The 19,392-nt window shown below is 42.3% G+C and overlaps 1 protein-coding gene across 9 annotated transcripts in view; it reads left to right on the top strand.

The window, feature by feature from the left end:
• Nucleotides 1–19,392, top strand: part of ATG7 (autophagy related 7) — a 231,371-nt gene that overhangs the window by 6,582 nt on the left and 205,397 nt on the right. For 7 of the 9 annotated variants that reach the window (XM_045861818.3, XM_054504588.2, XR_010411756.1 and 4 more), the window contains 3 exons: nt 9,443–9,615; nt 10,320–10,374; nt 17,861–17,978. In XM_045861818.3, coding sequence (XP_045717774.2) covers nt 9,456–9,615; nt 10,320–10,374; nt 17,861–17,978 — 333 coding nt within the window. In that variant the 5' untranslated portion in view covers nt 9,443–9,455. Of the gene's footprint in view, nt 1–9,442; nt 9,616–10,319; nt 10,375–17,860; nt 17,979–19,392 lie in introns of those variants that run through there. The other 2 variants (XM_064592190.1, XM_064592208.1) reach the window with 1 other exon arrangement.

Below are 19,392 nucleotides of genomic sequence, written 5' to 3'. Positions count from 1 at the left end.
AGACATCAGTTTGGCTCAGGGGCATCTTGACTCTAATGTGATTTTTAAAAGGATTTGAGGTTTCTGAACCCAGCTGGTCCCCCTGTAGGAGTCCTGAGTTTTCATCTTCTGGTAAAGCCTAATCTGTCTTCAAAGTTTGGAACTTTGCTCCCCTCCTTTTGGAAGGGAGGGCTTGTACACCTCCCTCTTTGGCAGCCTTGCACATTATTTCCAAAACTCATGAAGTTGCCAAGCATCATTAGCCGACAAAATGTGCGTTGACTCCATATGCCAAAGGGGCCTCCTCCCCCATTCCTGGCCTTCTCCATTTTTTTTTTTTTTTTTTTTTTTTTAACCCATCAGCAGCTAAGAACATACTCTGTCAGCAGGACTTGGCCATGTGGTTTGGTGCTTATTTTAATGACTGCCAGAGCTCACAGCCCTGCAGCTGGGAGAATGAGAACAGAAGTCCGCTCTTTGTGCTCCATCTTGGCCCAGAGAAGGTACTTCAGGGCCAATTTGCGGTTATTCTGGCATTTCTGCTAAGTGAATGGCCCCACACGGCCTCAGAGAAATTGAACACAAAGTGCTCCTAACTCTTAGAACTTGTTCCTCTGGACTTCTCCTTGATGACCTATAGCAGGAGACCATCCGTTCCATTTTAATTAATACTCTGCTGTGACTGCAGTGTGCTTATTTGAGGGAAGTGAGGCTTCAACGAGGCATGTTTGAGGCAGAGAAAGTTTTCATGGTGAGCACGGGGAAGGGCAACCACATTAGTCAGGCGCTGTTGACTAACGTGGAAGAGATGTGTTGACAAGAAGAACTAATAGCACTACTGTTTATTGAGTGCTGACTGTGCCAGGCACTTTCTCATTTAGCCCTCCCAGCAACCTTAGGGCTTGGGTACAGTTATCCTGATTTTGCAAACGAGGAAATCGAGGCACAGGGGATGAAGTTCCCTGCCTGAAGCTCCTCAGCTAGTGAGAGGTGGAACTGGAGCTCATACTTGGGTCTGTCTGAAGACCAGGCTCCCAACTACTGTCACTTTAACATCCTTTCTCTGGACCATCAGAAGTCCCCCTGCCCTCCCAAAGCAAACAAACAAAAACCCAAGAATGCACACTTGGAAAAGTTATAGCAAGACTTTTTTTTTTGGTACAGTTAGGCTGGTCTGTTTTTCCGCTGTCCTCCAAGGGTCTAGTTTCCCTGAAGACAAGTTTGTTTGTTTTATCACTATGATTGTTGTTTATCTTCTACCAATTTTACTTCTTCATTTTTCCAAAAATCCTACACTGGCTTAATATTCGCTGTGTCCAATTCTATTGGTCCCCCTCCGGAGGGAAACCAGTTGGACAGACTTATCAGGGAGCCTTCCTGCTCCAATTAATTATATAAGCAGCAAAGCCAAAATACTTCCGTCTTCAGCTTCTTTAATAACAGATGCTAGAGAAATTTATGGAAATGGTATTTCATTTAGACTTATTTAGAAAAACGAATTTCTTTTCAACAAAGCTAGATTTAAATAGGTCATCTGTTAACCATTAAATGAATACAGGAAGGTTCTTTGTAGGATCACTGTAGCTTGAATATAGGGCTTTCTCTTTTACCTTTTTTGTTCAAGTATAGTATACATACAGTAAAGTGTACTAATAAATCGATAGCTCATGGGTTTTTACATATGTATGTGCCCTGTAACCACCTCCCAGCTCAAGGTATATAGAATATGTCCAGCTCCCCAGGAGGCTTCTTATTTCCCCTTCCCAGTCAGTAGCCCCACCCTAGCCTGTAATTACTCTTCTAACTTCTGTCATGTTAATTGGTTTTGCCTGTTGAATATAACATAGGCTAGGTGTGTGCAGGCACTAAAATTGTCTTCATATTATATTTTGGAACAGTTTCAAACTTGCAGAAACCTTACAAGAATAAGACAAAGACCTTTCATATACCCTTCTCCCAGAGACTCCATCCAGATTTTGTCCCAGTAGCATCCTGTATAGAAGCAGAGTGTCAACCCAAGATCCCATGTTGCCCTCAGTCGTCATGTCTTTCTCTTTCATTCTGGAACAATTCCTTAGTCTTTCCTTGACTTTTAAGACCTTGACACTTTGGAAGATTGTAAGCCAGTCTCAGTCATCTTGTAGAATGTTTTTCAGTTAGGGTTTACCTGACTTTTCCTCTCAATGAGCCCCAAGTCATGTTTTTAGCTGAGTGTTATAGGTGTTTGTGCTTTTCGTGGCATTCCATCAGATAGCATACGTGTCTGTTGGTCCCATTGCTGCTGGTGCTAACTTCAGTCCCTACATGAAGATGGTGTCTGCCAGATTCTGTCACTCGACAGTCACTTTTTCTCTCCTTTGAAATTAATCTTTTTTTTTTTTTTTTTTTTTTTTTGTGGAGAGATACTTTGAGACTGTGAATATAGGCTTTTAACTTCTATAACCATGGGAATACTTTCAGGAAGAAAGATCAATTCTTTACTAATTTTGTATTTGGTTGAGTAAGGTTTCATTTCAGTTGATTTGTACGTGCACATCTCTTGCCAATTAAGATCTTAGTCCTAAAAACCAATAATAGGTTTAGAGACCTTCTAAGTCATCTGGCCTATTTCCATTTGTTCTTCATGACTTATTACTCTAATCTCCACATTCCATGGTAGTGAGCTTGGAGTTTGTCTTCCCAACTGCAGAAGCCTGGCTTATTTCTTTCTCTTGCTTCTCTTGTGGAAGGTGCCCATAAAAGGTTTCTAGAACTCAGTAACATTTGAGAGCCACTCTGCAAGGGATTATGTTATATTGAGAGGAATATGAGCCAGGATCTCTGTACCTGTAGAATTTTCAATCAAGTTGATGGAGGTAGACAGATCAGGGAAGAGTTGGACAGTAATACTAAACGTAGAGGTAGCTTAGAGACAGAAGTGATTAACTATAGCTGATGGAGAAGAGCAAACAAGGAGTACAGAGAGTGAAAGGCAGCTCTGGGAAAGCTTTCTGGAGCAGATAACCTCTGAGCTGGATTTTGAAAAGTGTATCAGTCACAGGGGCAAGGATGTCTTTTAGACAGAAGGGCTGTTTGTTCAGAGTTGCGGAGGCAGAACAGCAGGTGTGTTGGAGGAGAACCAAGCAGCTTGATGTTTCTTCACCATCAAGTCAGAGGTAAGGAGTGGCGAGGCCACCAGGGTGGCACCAGAGAAGTTGGGAGGCAGTAGCAGGGGTCCAGGAAAAAGTAGGAAGGAAACCATCAGAGGTGTGGTAATATGCCAGTTTTGCATGTGAAATGCCACTAATGGCATTATTTATTTGAGAGAGAGAGAGAGAGAGACCAGGAGGAGGGGCAAAGGGGGAGGGAAAGAGAATACTCAAACAGACTCCCCACTGAGTGTGGAGCCTGATGCGGGCACGATCCCAGGATCCTGAGATCATGACCTGAGCCGAAATCAAGAGTCAGCCACCCAACCAGCTGAGCCACCCAGACTCCCTGAGCCTCAGTAAATCTTAACTGAGCTTCATGGTAGCTTACTGATGCTAACATATGTGTGAGTGTTCTGTGTAGACTACATTTTCCAGTTCATAAAGATGTATTTGCAGCATTACGGGGTTTCTATCATAGACCAGCAACTGTGGCCTTGCAGTCTGCGTCACCCAAATGACAGGTGTGGAAGATCATCTAGTCTGAGAGTTCTCAAACTATAGCTTGCAGGTCAGATCCTGACCAAGGCCTTTTTGTGTGTGTGCAGTCCACGAGCTAAGGATTGTTTTTACATTTTTCAAGGGTTGTAAAAAAGGAGAAGAAACTATAACGGAAACTGTTTTGGCATGCAATGACTAAAATATTTACTATCTGGCCCTTTTCGGAAAAAGCCTGCCAAACCCTGGTCTCGTCTGACTGCTTGATACAGTAATCCTTTGTGCAATATGACTTGGCAAATAATCATCTAATATATGCTTGGACACTTCCACTAATGGAAAATTCATTATCTCTCCAGCCAATCTGTTTCTTATTTGGACAATTCAGGCTATTAGTAATTTTTAAAGTCTCCTGTAATTTGTCTCATTATAGCATCCATCTGTTGGCCTTTTTTGGGGGAAGAGAGCTATTATTGCGTGTCAACATTTACTGAGCTCCTAATATATTCTAGGCAATGTGCTGAGTGCTGAAGAAAGACGAGTAAGACATTGCTGTTGGTCAGGGATCTCTCAGGTGTTGTTTCTTGGAATTAAAGCAGCTGTGCTGGTAGCCTTGGGTGTCTTTCATTCCTCATCTTGCCATTGGGTTGGGACTTTTTTTCTTTAATTATTTTATTTCTGTATTGTTATTCCACATACACAAAATTCATAGGATTTTGAAACAAATTCAAAGGGAATAGGGCCATACAGTGAAAATAAGTCTCTCCACACCCTTGTCTCCTGATTCCATAGCTGCTTTCTTGGGAGGCAACCACTGTTACCCATTTCCTGTGGGGATTTGACTTTAAAGAACAGCGCTACCCAAGGTTTAGGACCATTTGTAAAGAAACTTGGCAAGTACTCCAGACAGTGGTGTTTTATGAGCTCCTACTTTGTGTAAGTTGCTGAGTGTGACTTAGTTTTATTTTCATAAAGCCAGAAATTTGCACCACGTTTAGGTGGTACACACAGCCCCAGAGAGTTTGTATTGCTTAACCACCCACCTGCTATTTCAGTTAAATCTTGGCTGGATATTTTGGTTACTGCTGGGATTCTTGCTCGTGAAAAGTGCTGAATCCTCATCAAAGCCTTTCCTCTTTCAGTGGAATCACACAATCCCATCTTGTGTAACTCCTGGGTTTCACATCCTGAATATGATAGAAATAGTGAGAAATAAAGTTGAACCACACTTATATTGATGCCCCTGTCAGTTTCCTTCCTTGAATATGTCTATATGTAGTGTTGAAGTTTCTGTGCAGAATTCTCACCTTGTATTGTCTAGGGTTGTATAGACAAGTAATTTTTTAGGAAGCAGGTGACATTTGGATCTAGGTGAGTGACACATAAATGACTTTACACCTATAACTCACTACTCCCTCCAGAATTCCATTTTGATCATTACTTCCGTAAATCTTCCCTTCCAGCTTAAGGAAGATGTGACACAGATGTATGGATCCCTAAGTGAGACATTTATACTTGAGTATGCTATTTAGATGTTTCCAGCAATGTCCTCATCACATGTTGCTGCTGCTTATGACCTTTCTGTTTTCTTAGCCTGTCAAGCAGCAGTTCAGTGGCTGAATACCAACCATATCCTCTTGTGAAATAGGCTCTTGGGTTCTGTTTGAAATTTCTAAAAGATAAATAAGTCAGAAAATGTTTGAAGGATGTGCCTCTTACGCAGATTACTTAATTAGTATGCCCATCTCTTATTTTCTGAGTGGTCTTCCTGAGTCACCTTTTCCCAGTTGTTTTAAGTGCGGTATAGAAGAGAGTCTTCTCTTTTGTCTCTGGCACTGGTAAAATTCCATCTTGGTGACCTCAGCAGGTGATCCAAATGATGATGAGTTACCGCCGACCTTTAAGAGTAAGTTGTGGATGACTAAAGCATGTAGGGGCCTGATTACCCGTCACACAGAGGCTTTCAGAGATTCATTTGTACTACTGTCTGTTGCTGTGTTGATTTCCTTCCATATTGGATGACTACTCTGGCTATGACCTTTTACTTTTGACTCTGTTGGAGAGGAAGTTAGTATGTAAATGTTTTTCGAAACGGTTCTTTTTTAGCATCTGTGCAGCTGATGGGCAATATAAAGTCTCTGAAAAGGGGTGTCTTCCTTCAAGGCAGTACTACTGTACTTGTGATGAGAGTTGGGGCTTTGAAGCCAGTCGACCTGGGTTATAATCTCAGCTCTTCTACTTCCTAACTGAGTGACTTTGGGCAAGTTACTTGGTATTTTCAGTGCCTCCATTTCTCTTCTGTAAAGTAGGCATAGTGCAACCACTTTGAGGTTGTCATAAGATAATGTGTAAAATGTTTAGTGCTTGGCACAGAATAAAGATTCAGTTAGAGAATAGTTACTACTACTGCTGCTGTTATTTAAAAAATTTTAAAAAGTGTGTGATCAAAAAAGCAAGTATGATTCATGATGGTAAATGCTCTAATGGAAGTTTTCATCTGTCATCATGGAGAAGGGAACCATTGATGCCCACTGACTGTGGGCGTTAATGAGAGCTTCATAAAAAATCTTAATAGATGAGATGGAATTTTCCTGGTAGAGATGGGAGAGGTTTCCTAGGGAAAGGCGTAAGGCTGAGAAATGAGCAAGCTGAAACAGTGTTGGCACCTTACTCTCTCTGGGGTAACGCCGGTAAGGTTTTGTTTGTTTAAACAACGCAGTCCCCTGCGCAGATCAGTTCTGGTGGCAACATGACATCTTGTTTGGAGAAGGCAGGGACAGAAGGCAGTGACCTGTGAGCATGTTACCTCAGGAGCTGAGGTGTGAGATGGTAGGCCTGACATGTGGCAGGGAGATGGAGGAGAGAAGGGAAACTGACTTGGACAGGAAACACGAAATTGCATGAAGAGTATGGGCATGTGGAATTTGGATCCTCGTCCTCCCCAGTTCACCCCACTTTCCTACCTGTATGTTCTTCTGCAGACTTCTTACCTCTGTGAACCTCAGTCTCTTCCTCTGTAAAATTGGAACTGTCACTTATTAGGGCTTTCCAGAGGAATAAATTCAGGTGCACACCTCTGCTGCACTGCCTGGTCCTGGTCAATGCCCAGTAGCTCTCACCTTCATCTCATTCCAGAGGCCAGTTTAAGGCTGAGTCTCTAGCAATCACTGATTTACTGACTATGAGAGATAGAAAAATTGAAGATGACTTTGAGGTTTTGACCTCAGATATAAGTGGTACTATTAAGTAAACTAGGACATATTGGGAAAGGGGCAGAATTTTGGGAAAAGAAATGTTCAGTTGGGGTTTGTCAAACTTGAGATGTCTGTGAGAAATCCAAGTCCTGGCTTTTAAAACATACAGATGACCCTTGAACAATGTGGGGGATAGGGGTGCTGACCCCCCACATAGTCAAATCCATGTAAAACTTTTGACTCCCCCAAACTTAACTATTAATAGCCTATTGTTGACCAGAAGCCTTACTGATAACATCAACAGTCGATTAACACGTAGCTTCTGAGTTATATGTATTATATACTGTATTCTTATAATAAAGTAAGCTAGAAAAAAGAAAATATTAAGAAAACCATAAGGAAAATACATTTACAGTATTTCGATACTGTAGCGTATCGAAAAAAATCCACGTACAAGTGGACTCATGCAGTTCAAGCCTGTGTTGTTCAAGGGTCAACTGTATGTGTTTGGAGGTTAATTCTCTAGAAGTATAGTCCTACAGTTCACTGGCATATAAATAGAAATTGATGTAGAAAATGAGTAATTTTGCTTTTGAGAAAACTTATAGACCAAGGAGAGAGCTGAGCATGGAATCTTTCAAAAACCAATAGTGGAAAGCATTGTGGAGGAAGAGGAGAAAGGAGCGATTGGAGGAGGCTGTTTGGGTGTTCTAGATCCACGTTTCTCAATGCGAAGGCCCCAGGTCACCTCTATGAGGGTCTGTTTCTCTGTTGGGCACTGAAGCCCCAGTGCATGGGATCCATAAGCTTTCCCTGGTCCTATGGAAATAGATGTGAGCTGGAAAAAGATGAACATTCTGAGAGTACAGAATTATAAAAAGCCTTTCAAATAATTAAAAGCCAGAAATTATTTAATACGGGACGAGGGTATGTTTAAATATGTTTGAAATGGTTTAGAGGTGGGGCCTCCAAAAGTAAGAGTGCCAGTGGCCTGAAGCCATCAAGATAGTACCAAACTTGAATCAGACCCGCCTGGGACACTAATCAAACCTGGAGACTCCTGGCCACCCTCACCCTCCCTTCTCCCCTCCAGCAGGTGGAGCCCAAGCATCCTCTGTTTTGTTTTAAGATTTTGCTTATTTGTCAGAGAGAGAGAGAGAAAACAAGCAGGGGGAGCGGCAGGCAGAGGGAGAGGCAGGCGCCTCGCTGAGCAGGGAGCCCGATACAGGACTCGATCCCAGGACCCCGAGATCATGACCTGAGCTGAAGGCAGACACTTAACTGACTGAGCCACCCAGGTGTCCCTTCATCCTCAGTTTTTAATAAGCCCTCAAGGTGGGGAAAGTTGAAAACCTTTGGTCAGGCATTGTCTGATGCATGATGCTGAGAATGCATACTGAGGCAATCGGGAGTTTTAAAGAGCTCCTTCCCAGAGACGTCTTCCCTGCTTTGCCCCATACTCATCTCCTCTTTCTGGAATTTTAGCATCTTCATGGAGTGCTAACTTTGCACTAGTTATTATCAGTCAAACTTGTTATCTCTCTTTTTTTTTAAGATTTTATTTATTTATTTATTTATTTGAGAGCGAGTGAGAGAGAGAAAAAATATGTGCACAGAGGGAGAGGGAGAAGCAGACTCCCTGCTGAACAGAGAGCCTGACCTGGGGCTCGATCCCAGGACCCTGAGATCATGACCCAAGCCGAAGGCAGCCACTCAACCGATTGAGCCACCCAGGCACCCCCGAAAGCTTGTTATCTTTTAATTCCAAAATCTAACAAGTTTGGAAAACTGAAAACTATGTGATAATCTTGGCTCAAAACTCAGGCAATAGATGTGAGCTATTGTCATCTAGCATGACTCTTCATACATTCTGCTGCAGAAATATCACTCTGTCTGGTCATAGGGAAATTTGGGTGGAGAGTGAAGAGGCCTCCCTGACTTCTGCTTTTTGGAAACACCAAGTTGCTCTAGTATTGTGCTTCTCCAGCTGGTAGTGGTGTCCCCCTGAGAGTGTGTGCAGGGGTGGGGGAGTTACAGTGTGCGCATGTCTGATTGTTGGGAGGGTCACATTTATTTGATGATTTCAGGGGGAGAATGAAATATTAAAATACGTATGGTACAATAAAATGCAAATTTTCCATGCATTTAAAAGATAAAAGATGAGACGTAAAAAAAGTTCAGGTTAGGTGGGCAGAAATTTCTTCATTCTCCTCAGCGGGGAGTGCTCAAGTGCTGCTCTCATTCAGAGCTCTGCCGGTTGGCCTTGTGTTTCTGACCGGCTGGGCTTGTGAAGTTCTCCAGGACCACACAGGAGGGCAGAAATTTCTGAGACTGTGATTATGTTGATGAAGGAGTCGCATTCGTGTAGCAGTCAGACTGACTTGAACAAGAAAGGAAGATGCATAGAGGTAAAGGCCAGAAAGGCCTAAGAGAAAGGACTTTACTTAGAAAATCAGTTGTGTTGTCAGCCTGTGTTGTTGGCAACATAGGCGGAGTATTCAGGGTGATTTTCAATTAGGTCTTCAGGTAGCCTGTATATATCCCATCATTTTTTGTTTGTTTGTTTTGATTATGCCTTATTACAAATTATTTTTTTCTTACCATATTTTGTGCTATTTTGCTGTGTTCTGTTTTGTTTTTTAGTAGGCAACAAATAATGGCAGCAGCTCCGGGGGATCCTGGGCTCTCCAAATTGCAGTTTGCTCCCTTTAGCAGTGCTTTGGACGTTGGATTCTGGCACGAGTTGACCCAGAGAAAGCTGAATGAGTATCGGCTGGATGAAGCTCCCAAGGACATTAAGGGCTATTACTACAATGGTAGGTGACAGTAAACTCCATATTCCGTCATCTTCTGTTATGTTCTCTGCCCTCCAGTACAGGGTCAGCTTTCCTTTAAAAGGGACACCCTTGTCTTTTTAATTAATGCTCTTCACTGGTTTCTATTTTACTTCCTGACTGTCTGTCTTTAATTAATGAATTAATTTTTATTTGGGTGTAGTTTACACAGAGTGCTACGTTAGTTTTAGATTTACAACATAGTGATTTGACAAGTTTATATGTTATGCTTTGCTCACCACAGGCGTAGCTGCCATCTGTCACCGTACAGTTCTATTACAGTAACATTGATTATATTCCCTATGCTGTACCTTCTATCCCCATTTTACTTCCTGGCTTTTGACACAAATTCATTTGCACTTCTTTTTCTCTGTTGTGGGGAAAAGAAAGGGAGTGGTGAGACTCCATTTGTTAATCCAAAGAATTAATACTGATTACTTAGAATTGCTGAGGGAGGAGATTGGAAACTTTTTTTCCAATGAATCTTTTTTTATAGTCTTGACAAATTCCTCCAATTCAGAAAAGCTCTGGCATCTTCTGCTAAGTCCCTGTTGAATATGGATGACCAGGAATTGGACAGGGCACTTAGGGCTCAAGAAAGAGAACACAATTATTCACAAACATTTTAGTTATGAATGCTGCTATTACTGACTCATAACGGAAAATGTGATAATGCTTCTGTCCAGGTGATTCTGCTGGGCTGCCAGCTCGCTTAACGTTGGAGTTCAGTGCTTTTGACATGTGAGTATTTTTTTTTTTTTTTTTTTTGCTTAAAATCTAAAGTGTTTCCTTTTTGTGAGGAATGAGCATTCTTACCTTTACACATAGATGGGCCCCAGGGGGAGCTGGCCGAGCCCCCGGAAGCAGGGCCAGCTCTTCAATTCTCTTGTAGCCCCCATTGCACAGAGACAAACGCTCGATGCTTAGGACTATTGGATATTTTTTTTTCAGCAGATAATTATCAGAGCCTATTAGGTGCCAAGTATCATCTAGATTGATTAAAACATAGATAATATCCCTCCTGCTTTTGATTTTATTTAATATTTTGTGATTCCTTATTGGTACTTCTTGACTTACTCTTGACTTACTCCTTTAGTTGCTTATCCATGGACGTCAGTGAACATTTATCAGGTAGCTTTTGCTGAATTGCCCTCCCCAAAGGGGCCTCCCAATTTTTAGGATGACTGGGGCACAAGGACAGAGAAGTGTTACAGAAACCAAGGATGGGTGCTTTCAGGAAGGAAAGAATTGATCAATGTCAGAAGCAGAAAGGTCAGCGTTCAGTGCAAGGGCCATTGGATTTGTTGATCAGGCTGTTTGCAGTCCCAAACTGAAATCCACACAAAAGGGTGGAGTTGAAACCATATTGAGGGGCTGTAAGACAATTAATGGTTGAAGAATTGAAGGCTTCAGTGTGGTCAGTGTTTCCTGCTTTCTCCACATTAGCAGTGTTAACATGTGGGATGATATGAGAAAGGCCAAGTGGTCTTTGTAAGGACTGCCTGGCTCTTGAAAGTCACAGTAGTCAAAAGTTAGGGTATTCCAAGTAAAGTATCCCTAGAATATATTTTTTATTTTCATTTTATTTATTTATTTTTGGCTTTTGAAATTTTTAATTCCAGTTAGTTAACATACAGTGTTGTATTAGTTTCAGATGTACAATATAGTCATTCAACCATGCCACATATCACCTGGTGCTCATCATGACAGGTGTCCTCCCTAATCCCCATCACCCATTTAACCCATCCCCTCACCCCCTTCCTCTCTGGCAACCATCCGTTTGTACTCTATAATTAAGAGTCTGTTTCTTGATTTGTCTCTCTCTCTCTCTCTCTCTCTCTCGTCCCCTTTGCTTGTTTATTTTGTGTCTTAAGTTCTTAAGATTAATTTCTTAAATGAGTGAAATCATATGGTATTTGTCTTTCTCTGAGTTATTTAACTTGGTATTATACTCTCTAGCTCCATCCATGTCATTGCAAATGGCAATATTTCATTCTTTTTTTATGGCTGAATAACATTCCATTGTATATATGTATATCCCATCTTTTTTATCCATTCATCAATCGGTGGACACTTGGGCTGCTTCCATAATTTGGCTATTGTAAATAATCCTGCTGTAAACACAGGGGTGCATGTATCCCTTTGAATTAGTGTTTTTGTATTCTTTGGGTAAATACCCGGTAGTGCAATTACTGGATCATACAGTAATTCTATTTTTAATTTTTCGAGGAACCTCCATACTGTTTTCCACAGGAGCTACACCAGTTGGCATTCCCACCAGCAGTGCATGAGGATTCTGTTTTTTCCACATCTTTTCTAACACCTGTTGTTTCTTGTGTTGTTGATTTTAGCCATAGAATATATTTTTAAAATCTCTCAAAAAGTCAACACATTTGATTCTTCTATCTCAAATTGCAAAATTTAACTGCATAACATAAATCCAAAATGATATTAGTCCTTTCCCCAGGTGAATCAGGGATTTGATATGCTGAAATAAATAACATGCCACACTCTGAGGGGAAAGAAAGGCTTAGGAAAAATAAAACGTGGTCCTATTAAAAAATATATTAGTCTTTGTATCTTTAAAGGGTATGTGTTGATGTTTCTTGTTCTTTTCAGACCTTTCTTTCTTTTTTTTTAAAGATTTTATTTTATTTATTTGAGAGAGAGAGAGAGAGTGAAAGAGAGAGCACAAGAGGGGGTAGGGTCAGAGGGAGAAGCAGACTCCCCACCGAGCAGGGAGCCTGATGCGGGACTTGATCCCGGGACTCCGGGATCATGACCCGAGCCGAAGGCAGCCGCCCAACGAACTGAGCCACCCAGGCGCCTTTTCAGACCTTTCTTGATCTGTAATAAATTCCTTGTGATTGCTTGTCAAAACAAATCAAATCCTGGTAATCTCTCTCTTGTTTTGATAGAGATTAACTTACCTTTGAAGCAATTACAAGATAATAAGGAAAATGATCGACAGTGTATAAGCATTAAATTATCTGAAGAAGTTCAAGGGGGCATATGAGCAGTGTAGTTTTAATGTGATCTCAAGAATCTGACATTAATTGCAAGTTAAACTTGCTGCCATCTTTATTCTGGTACTAGACTAAAAGGTTGTTTTTTGAAATATTTTAATAATTTTATTCTTTGGAACAATTAATTATAGGAAAAAAGCAGTTCATAGAAGTTAGGTTTTGATCTTATTACAAAGTCCAAACATCTTAAACTCAAGCAATCCAGAAATTTTAGTTGATGGAGGTAAGAACATCTGTGATTGCACAGCTCTGACTTTCACAGGAATTGCTTGATTTGACTGGTCATATCTTTTCATCATACTGTTGAATAACCACGGTGTGCGAGGGTGTGTGGTGGGCAGTTGGGGAGATGAGCAGGAATGAGGCGCGGCCCTAGTGGCGGAGCTGGAGCTGGTCGACCTGGTATCTATGGCGGGTTAACTCTGTGACCTAGAATAAGTGCTTTTAATTTCCTCACATTCAGTTTCCTCATCTCTGGCACTTGGCTTCTGACGTTCCTTCCAGTTTTACAAGTCTGTGATTTTCTGAATCTGTCTTTGGATGATTGGTGCTTTGGTCCGAGTGTTTGTGTCCCTGCCAAAATTCATACGTTGAAAACCTAATGCCTATGGTGATGGTATCGGGAGGTGGGGCCTTTGGGAGGGGGTTAGGTCATGAGGCAGAGGTCTCATGAATGGGATCAGTGCCTTATAATAGGCCCCCAGAGAGCTAACATGCCCCTTCCACCACTTGGGGACGTGGCTCGAAGTGGACAGTCTGTGACTGGAAGAGGGCCTTCACCAGAACTTGACCATGCTGGCATCTTGATCTTGGGTTTCCAGCCTTTAGACCTATGAGAAATAAATTTCTGTTATTCATCAGCTACCCGGTCTGTGATATTTTCTTATAGCAGCCCAAACAGACTAAGACAGCTAGGGAGTTTAATGGAAGTGCTTGGAGCGCCACAGAAGAAAGGAGTTCTTCATATCCAAATTATTTTCATTATTATTCTTTCTTTGTTTTTATTGCTGTACATCTGCATGGGTTTGTAGGGAAAATCTTTATAAATTTATTCATCAGATGCTGAATGCCTCTTACGTGCAGGATGCGTAGGTGGTAGGAATACAAAGACTTAGGAAACACGGAGCTCTGGATAGAGATAGGAGATACATATTTGCATTATAGTGTGCTCTGTGTTGTAATAAATGTGAAAAGGTAATGGTTATTTCAGAAATACTTATTGTTTGCTTCCTCTGTGTCTTGACAATAGAATGTGGTAAGCACTGGGCATGGAGAGAGGAATAAGGTACAGCTGAAGAGCTAACAGTCCTAGTACTCATTTATAGATGCCAAGAGTATCTCAGCTTTGCATAGCACCAGATAAATCCCTTATCCTCTGAGTCCCCAGAAGCTTAATGGGTCTCTGCCAGCAGTTAGCACCGTGAGATCCTGTTCTCCACATTGTATTAGCTGAATTAGCAGTCAAGTAGTATTTCATCAGGCATCAACCATTTTGCACTGGAGAGAGCTGCTTAGGGTAGGGTATACTGCTAAACCAGACCCCAAAAGGTTTATTTCTTGCCCATTTAATAGTCCGGGACTGGGGTTCAGTCTTCTTCCCTCTGTGGCTCCCATCATTCTGGAGGGCTTGTCTTTGTGTGCTGCTTAAAACGGAATTGTCGGGGGCACTTGGCTGACAGTTGGTGGAGGATGTGACTCTTGGACTGAGGGGTGTGAGTTCCAGCCCCACGTTGGGCATGGAGCCTACTTAAAAAAAAAAGTATCTTAAATTCCACATATGAGTGAAATTGTATGGTATTTAAACAAAACAGATGAACATAGGGGAAGGGAAGGAAAAATAAAATAACAGGGAGACAAACCACAAGAAACTCTTAACTAGAGGAAACAAACTGAGGGTTGCTGAAGGGGAGGTGGGTGGGGGGATGGGGAAACTGGGTGATGGGCATTAAGGAGGGTACTTGTGATGAGCACTGGGTGTTATATGCAAGTGAGAAATCACTAACTTCTACTCCTGAAACTAATACTATACTATATGTTAACTAACTTGTTTTAAATAAAATCTTGAAAGAAAGAGAAAAAAAAAGCTTAAAAGAAACCCAACAACCTGAATTGTTACTTTACCTTGCCAGGCAGGTAACAAAGTGACATGTGTCACTTTGCTCAAGTTCCACTGGGGAGAGCATGAGTCCTCACCTGTGTTGCAAGGAAAACTGGGAAGCGTGGGGCCCCACTACAAGCAGCATATATGTACTCTATTTCCGCTTAAGAAGGAAAGAGTAGATTTTGGTGGACAAGCTCTGCAGAATTGTGAAACTGACTCATTAAAGCATAAGTTTTCCTTTCTCTGGGCTTCTTTCCCTTGAGGAACATTTATCTTTGCAGTCAGAAGAAATATTTTCTTTTCTAAGCCTCAAGTTGGACTTAATTAGAGAAATAGAAGCCATAACCCTTGCCCTCAAAAAAACTTCAAAAAATAGTTAAGGAAATGAGACTCGTATGCAAAATCATCAGCACAGAACACAGGCTCTCTTAATCTCTGCTATCTCGTTAGCCCCTAACACAGATCTGACATGGACTAGTTGCTCGAATAGCTGTTGAAATCAATTACAAGCAGTCTAAATGCATGGCTGTCAAAATGGGATGTGGTGTGATTGGTAGAAGGACAGCCGTGGAGTCTGTTAGAGATGTTGCAAAACAGACACTCACAGATAATTACAGAAAGCAGGAGATAATGGTGCATGCCCCCAGAATGAGCATGACTTCTAGGTTCCCAGAGTTCCTTGTGGGCATGCAGAGCTGTGCACATGGAGCAGATTCCTCAAAATAATGAAAAGCCACCTCTCTCTTTCTTCTGGGGGATTTATTCTGTCCTGCCCACCACCCTGCCTGTCTGTTCTGGAGGCTCTGGCCACATGCCTGCCTTTGGCCAGGTGTGAATAACAGGTGCAAACCAGCTTCAGTACTTTCCTTACTCTGTACTGGGAGTGAAGTGCAGGCCAAGTTTCTAGAGGCAGCATTCCCAAGCAGGTCCGGGCTTGAGGCCTTTCTAAGATCAGTCCTTTACCTGGTTAGTCTATACATCATTGCGAGTTCACTGTTGGCTTTAGTATATGGGGAAGATTTCTAATTCTGATCTTTTAACAGTGTTATTGAGATATAATTTACATGTCATAAAATTTGCCCTTTTAAAATGTATAATGCAGCAGTTTTTAGTGTATTCACAAGGTTGTGCAGCTGCCACCACCAATTCTAGAACGTTTTCATCATTCCAGAAAGTAAGCCTATACCCATAAGCAGTTACTCTACATTCTTCCCTTCTCCCACTCCCCAGACCGGGTAACCATGATCTACTTTCTGTCTATGGATTTGCCTATCCTGGGCATTTCATATCAACAGAATTGTAGGAAACTAAACTAATATTCTCTTGTTTCCAAGTCCAGGGCTCTTTCTACTCTTCATCTGAGCCATCTATCTGTGGACCAAGTGAACTTGAACCTAGAGAGGTTGGCAGAATGGCTTTCCCTCCCACTATCACTTTTTAAATTCGTTTCCTTGGCTACCTCCCCTGGTGGGACTTTACTCATGAAAAATTCTTCCCTTTGAAACTTCAGCTTGTTCTCACTGATTAACTTGCATGGGCACTAATGTTCTAGGAGCCTGGCCAGCACGCTGGCAGATACTTGACTTCTCATGATGACACTTTGACACTGCATTCACACACCTGGGACACTCAGGCACTTAGGAAAAAGGGTCCCTTCTTCTTGTGCATGTATCAGAATTAGATCAGAGCTTTGTTCCTTCTATTTCAGCAGTAATTTCTAAAGCCAAGTCTGAATGTAGGAGGCCTAGTGTACCAACCACTGTGCTCCTTCTTCCTCCCTCTAGGCTGCGTCTTGCCCCTTTGTGATTTCTCTTTCTCTTCAAGACTGTCTTTGATGTCCTCCTTCCACATGGATGAAAAATATTTTATTGGAGTAGAGTTGTGAGAAACAGCCTATGATTTGCTGACTTGTCAGCCCCCAAGGGAAGGCTCTGGCCGTTGCAAGTTACTTTTTTCCCAGGACTTGGCATTTAAGCCCCACAGACAACATTTGGCATAGCTGCCTTCACCACCCATTGCACCCCTCCACACCTGGTCTAGGTTTTGATCTTCTCTCTTCACAGCCCCTGTGAACCCAGTTTTACAGACTCCAAGAGACATGAGGTCTTTGTACAATCAATAAAAATGCATTTTCTCTGCAGTAGTGGTAATTGACAACAATATTAGGCTACTAATGAAATGAGTATTTTCATTTAGCATCTGTAACCTCTGAAACATAAGTTAATCATTTCGGAGAAGAGACCAGATGTTTCCACATCTGAATTTGTATTCAGAATTAACTCATCTTCTTCTCCCCTGATTTTGATTACTCTGAAGACTGTAAGGGGATAGTGTAGAGTGTGATACACATGTGACATGACAGATTGGCAGGTAGCCCAGATATGACACATACTGTCTTTGTGACTCAGACGACCACCAGGAGTTGGCTCAGCAGCAGCTTTGTGGAGCCCGTTTGGGCTGGATAAGGTCTGGAGACAGTCAGAAGAGGGAGACATGTGCCCTGCCCTCAGGGAGCTTACTGTCCTCTAGTCGGGTATCTGTGATGGTCAATCTTGAACACTCTAAAATGTGATGCTCAGTTTCCTGTGCCAGCCATTACCAGAGAAAATGGGAGGGGCTTCCTGGAAGGAGAGGGTTTGGAGTAGGACCTTGAAGCCTGGGAGGGTTTGAGTGGGGAGTAGGCAGCTCAGTACCTTGGAGCCTGCTAGTTCTGGCTTTAGATTCCTGCTCCACCTATCTTTTTGTGACCTTAGGTGAGTTACTTAAGCCTTTAACCAGGAGAAAGTGCTGTTATGAAAATGCAAAACTTGTGTAGTTCTTGGCACAGTAGAAGTTCAATAAATGATGTTTCCCTTTCAGGTTAAAGATGAGAAAGAGTAAAAACTAGGTAATGAACTTATATTCGGGGGTGGTGTGGGGCTTGGTGAGCAGTGGAAGAACAATGAGAAATGAGGGTAAAGGGAATATAGAGGCTTTTTTTGTGTGTACAGTGCTGGGTTTTATTTTATTTTTTTTAGTTCTTTGCCCTACAGAGCCCTGTCTTTTGTCTCCCACTGCTCTCCCGTCTGTGCCTGCCTAACCATGTTTCTTCCATATCCAGGAGTGCTCCCACCCCAGCCCACTGCTGCCCGGCTGTTGGAACGCTCTTTAACACCAACACACTTGAGGCTTTCAAGGCTGCAGATAAGAAGCTACTTTTGGAGCAAGCAGCAGATGAGGTTAGCTGGGAAACGATGATGTATCTGTCCTATCTTCCCTGGTCTTGGTAGGCCTGATGTTTCTGATCAGGTGCGTGGGTCTCTCGGGGAAACTAGCATAGAGTCGGTACTTAAAGATCTTTGTGGGCTTTGGTTTATATCCCAGAGAGAGTACTTGCAGCTCTCCTGCATTGGCGGGAAGGTCAGGGAGAAGACATTCAGGCTCTCAGCTGGGGATGGGCTGGAAAGCCATGGCAGGGCAGTTGTGAAAAGCTTTGCTGCTGCTCTCCAGTTAGAATTTGGAAGCAGCTTGACCTGTCCCTGAGAGTTCTATTCATGTGTCTGCATGCCTTTGGGTTCTCTGTTCTTTGTGCCCCATGGCTTTCCAGTCCTAAGCACCGTAATGCTATCAGAGATGATTGCACTGTCTCTCCCGTATCTTTAGGGCTAAATCTAAACTACTCCATCTTGTGGCCTGGCCTCTGTGGCCTCTGTGGCCTTTCTCTCCTGTCACTCTTGCCCTCACCTTCTCTGACCCTTGTCACAGCAAATCACTTATAATTCCTTCCCCTACTTTTGTTCTCACCTCTGTCCTTGGGACATGATATTCTTTGTGCCGGGAGTGTCTTCCTCTTACTTCTTCATATCTGAGTTAGTGTGAGGAATTAAAATAGGAAGACAGTTTATCCCTATCCCCTCTAACCCACTTAATCGAGTGGTCTTCACACTAGTATTAAAAAAAGAAAAAATGGGTGTGGGTGCCACGGTCGGAGAGGGAAATCTGCCTTTGGTCTTTTTTTTTTTTTTTTAATGGTGACTCTATTTTATTTTTTATTTTTTATTATGTTATGTTAGTCACCATACAATACATCATTAGTTTTTGATGTGGTGATCCACGATCCATTGTTTTCATATAATACCCAGTGCTCCATGCAGTACGTGCCCTCCTTAATACCTATCACCAGGCTAACCCATCCCTTAACATCCCTCGAGATGGATGTAGCTTGTGACCCAAGTGATGATGGTGGTTTTCCTTGGCCTACAGCTTGACTGCTCCTGGGCTCCTGCTCTGGCTGCACATTTCAAAGGCTGTCTCCAAGGAGTTGGGTTAGATTCTCATCCATCATCAAAAATCACAGATTGTTCCCCACAGAAATCCCACCCCTTGTCCTGGGGCTCAGCCTTCACCCCCATCCACACTCCCCAGCAGTTCCCAACTCCTTAGTTTATCAGACCTGGGGCCTGCTCTTCCTTGGTCCAGCCTCCTCTAAGGTTATTATGTCAATTGCAGGAACTTCTCTTTGTTTATTTTCCTCTTCCACCCAGTGGCTCCTTTGGTGCAACTGTTTGTCTTGCTTAGTGACACAAAGTTTAGCAGCTAATCTTAACTACTAAAACATCTTGTGATCAGCAGCTACAGACCAGTAGCAGCTTC

Source organism: Mirounga angustirostris, unplaced genomic scaffold, assembly GCF_029215605.1.
Source record: "Mirounga angustirostris isolate CCGP_5_RB_7025 unplaced genomic scaffold, mMirAng1.0.hap1 SCAF_1, whole genome shotgun sequence".
Lineage (NCBI taxonomy): Eukaryota > Metazoa > Chordata > Mammalia > Carnivora > Phocidae > Mirounga > Mirounga angustirostris.
The sequence above is the reverse complement of the archived record's forward strand: the minus strand, read 5'-3'. Positions and strand labels throughout refer to the sequence as shown.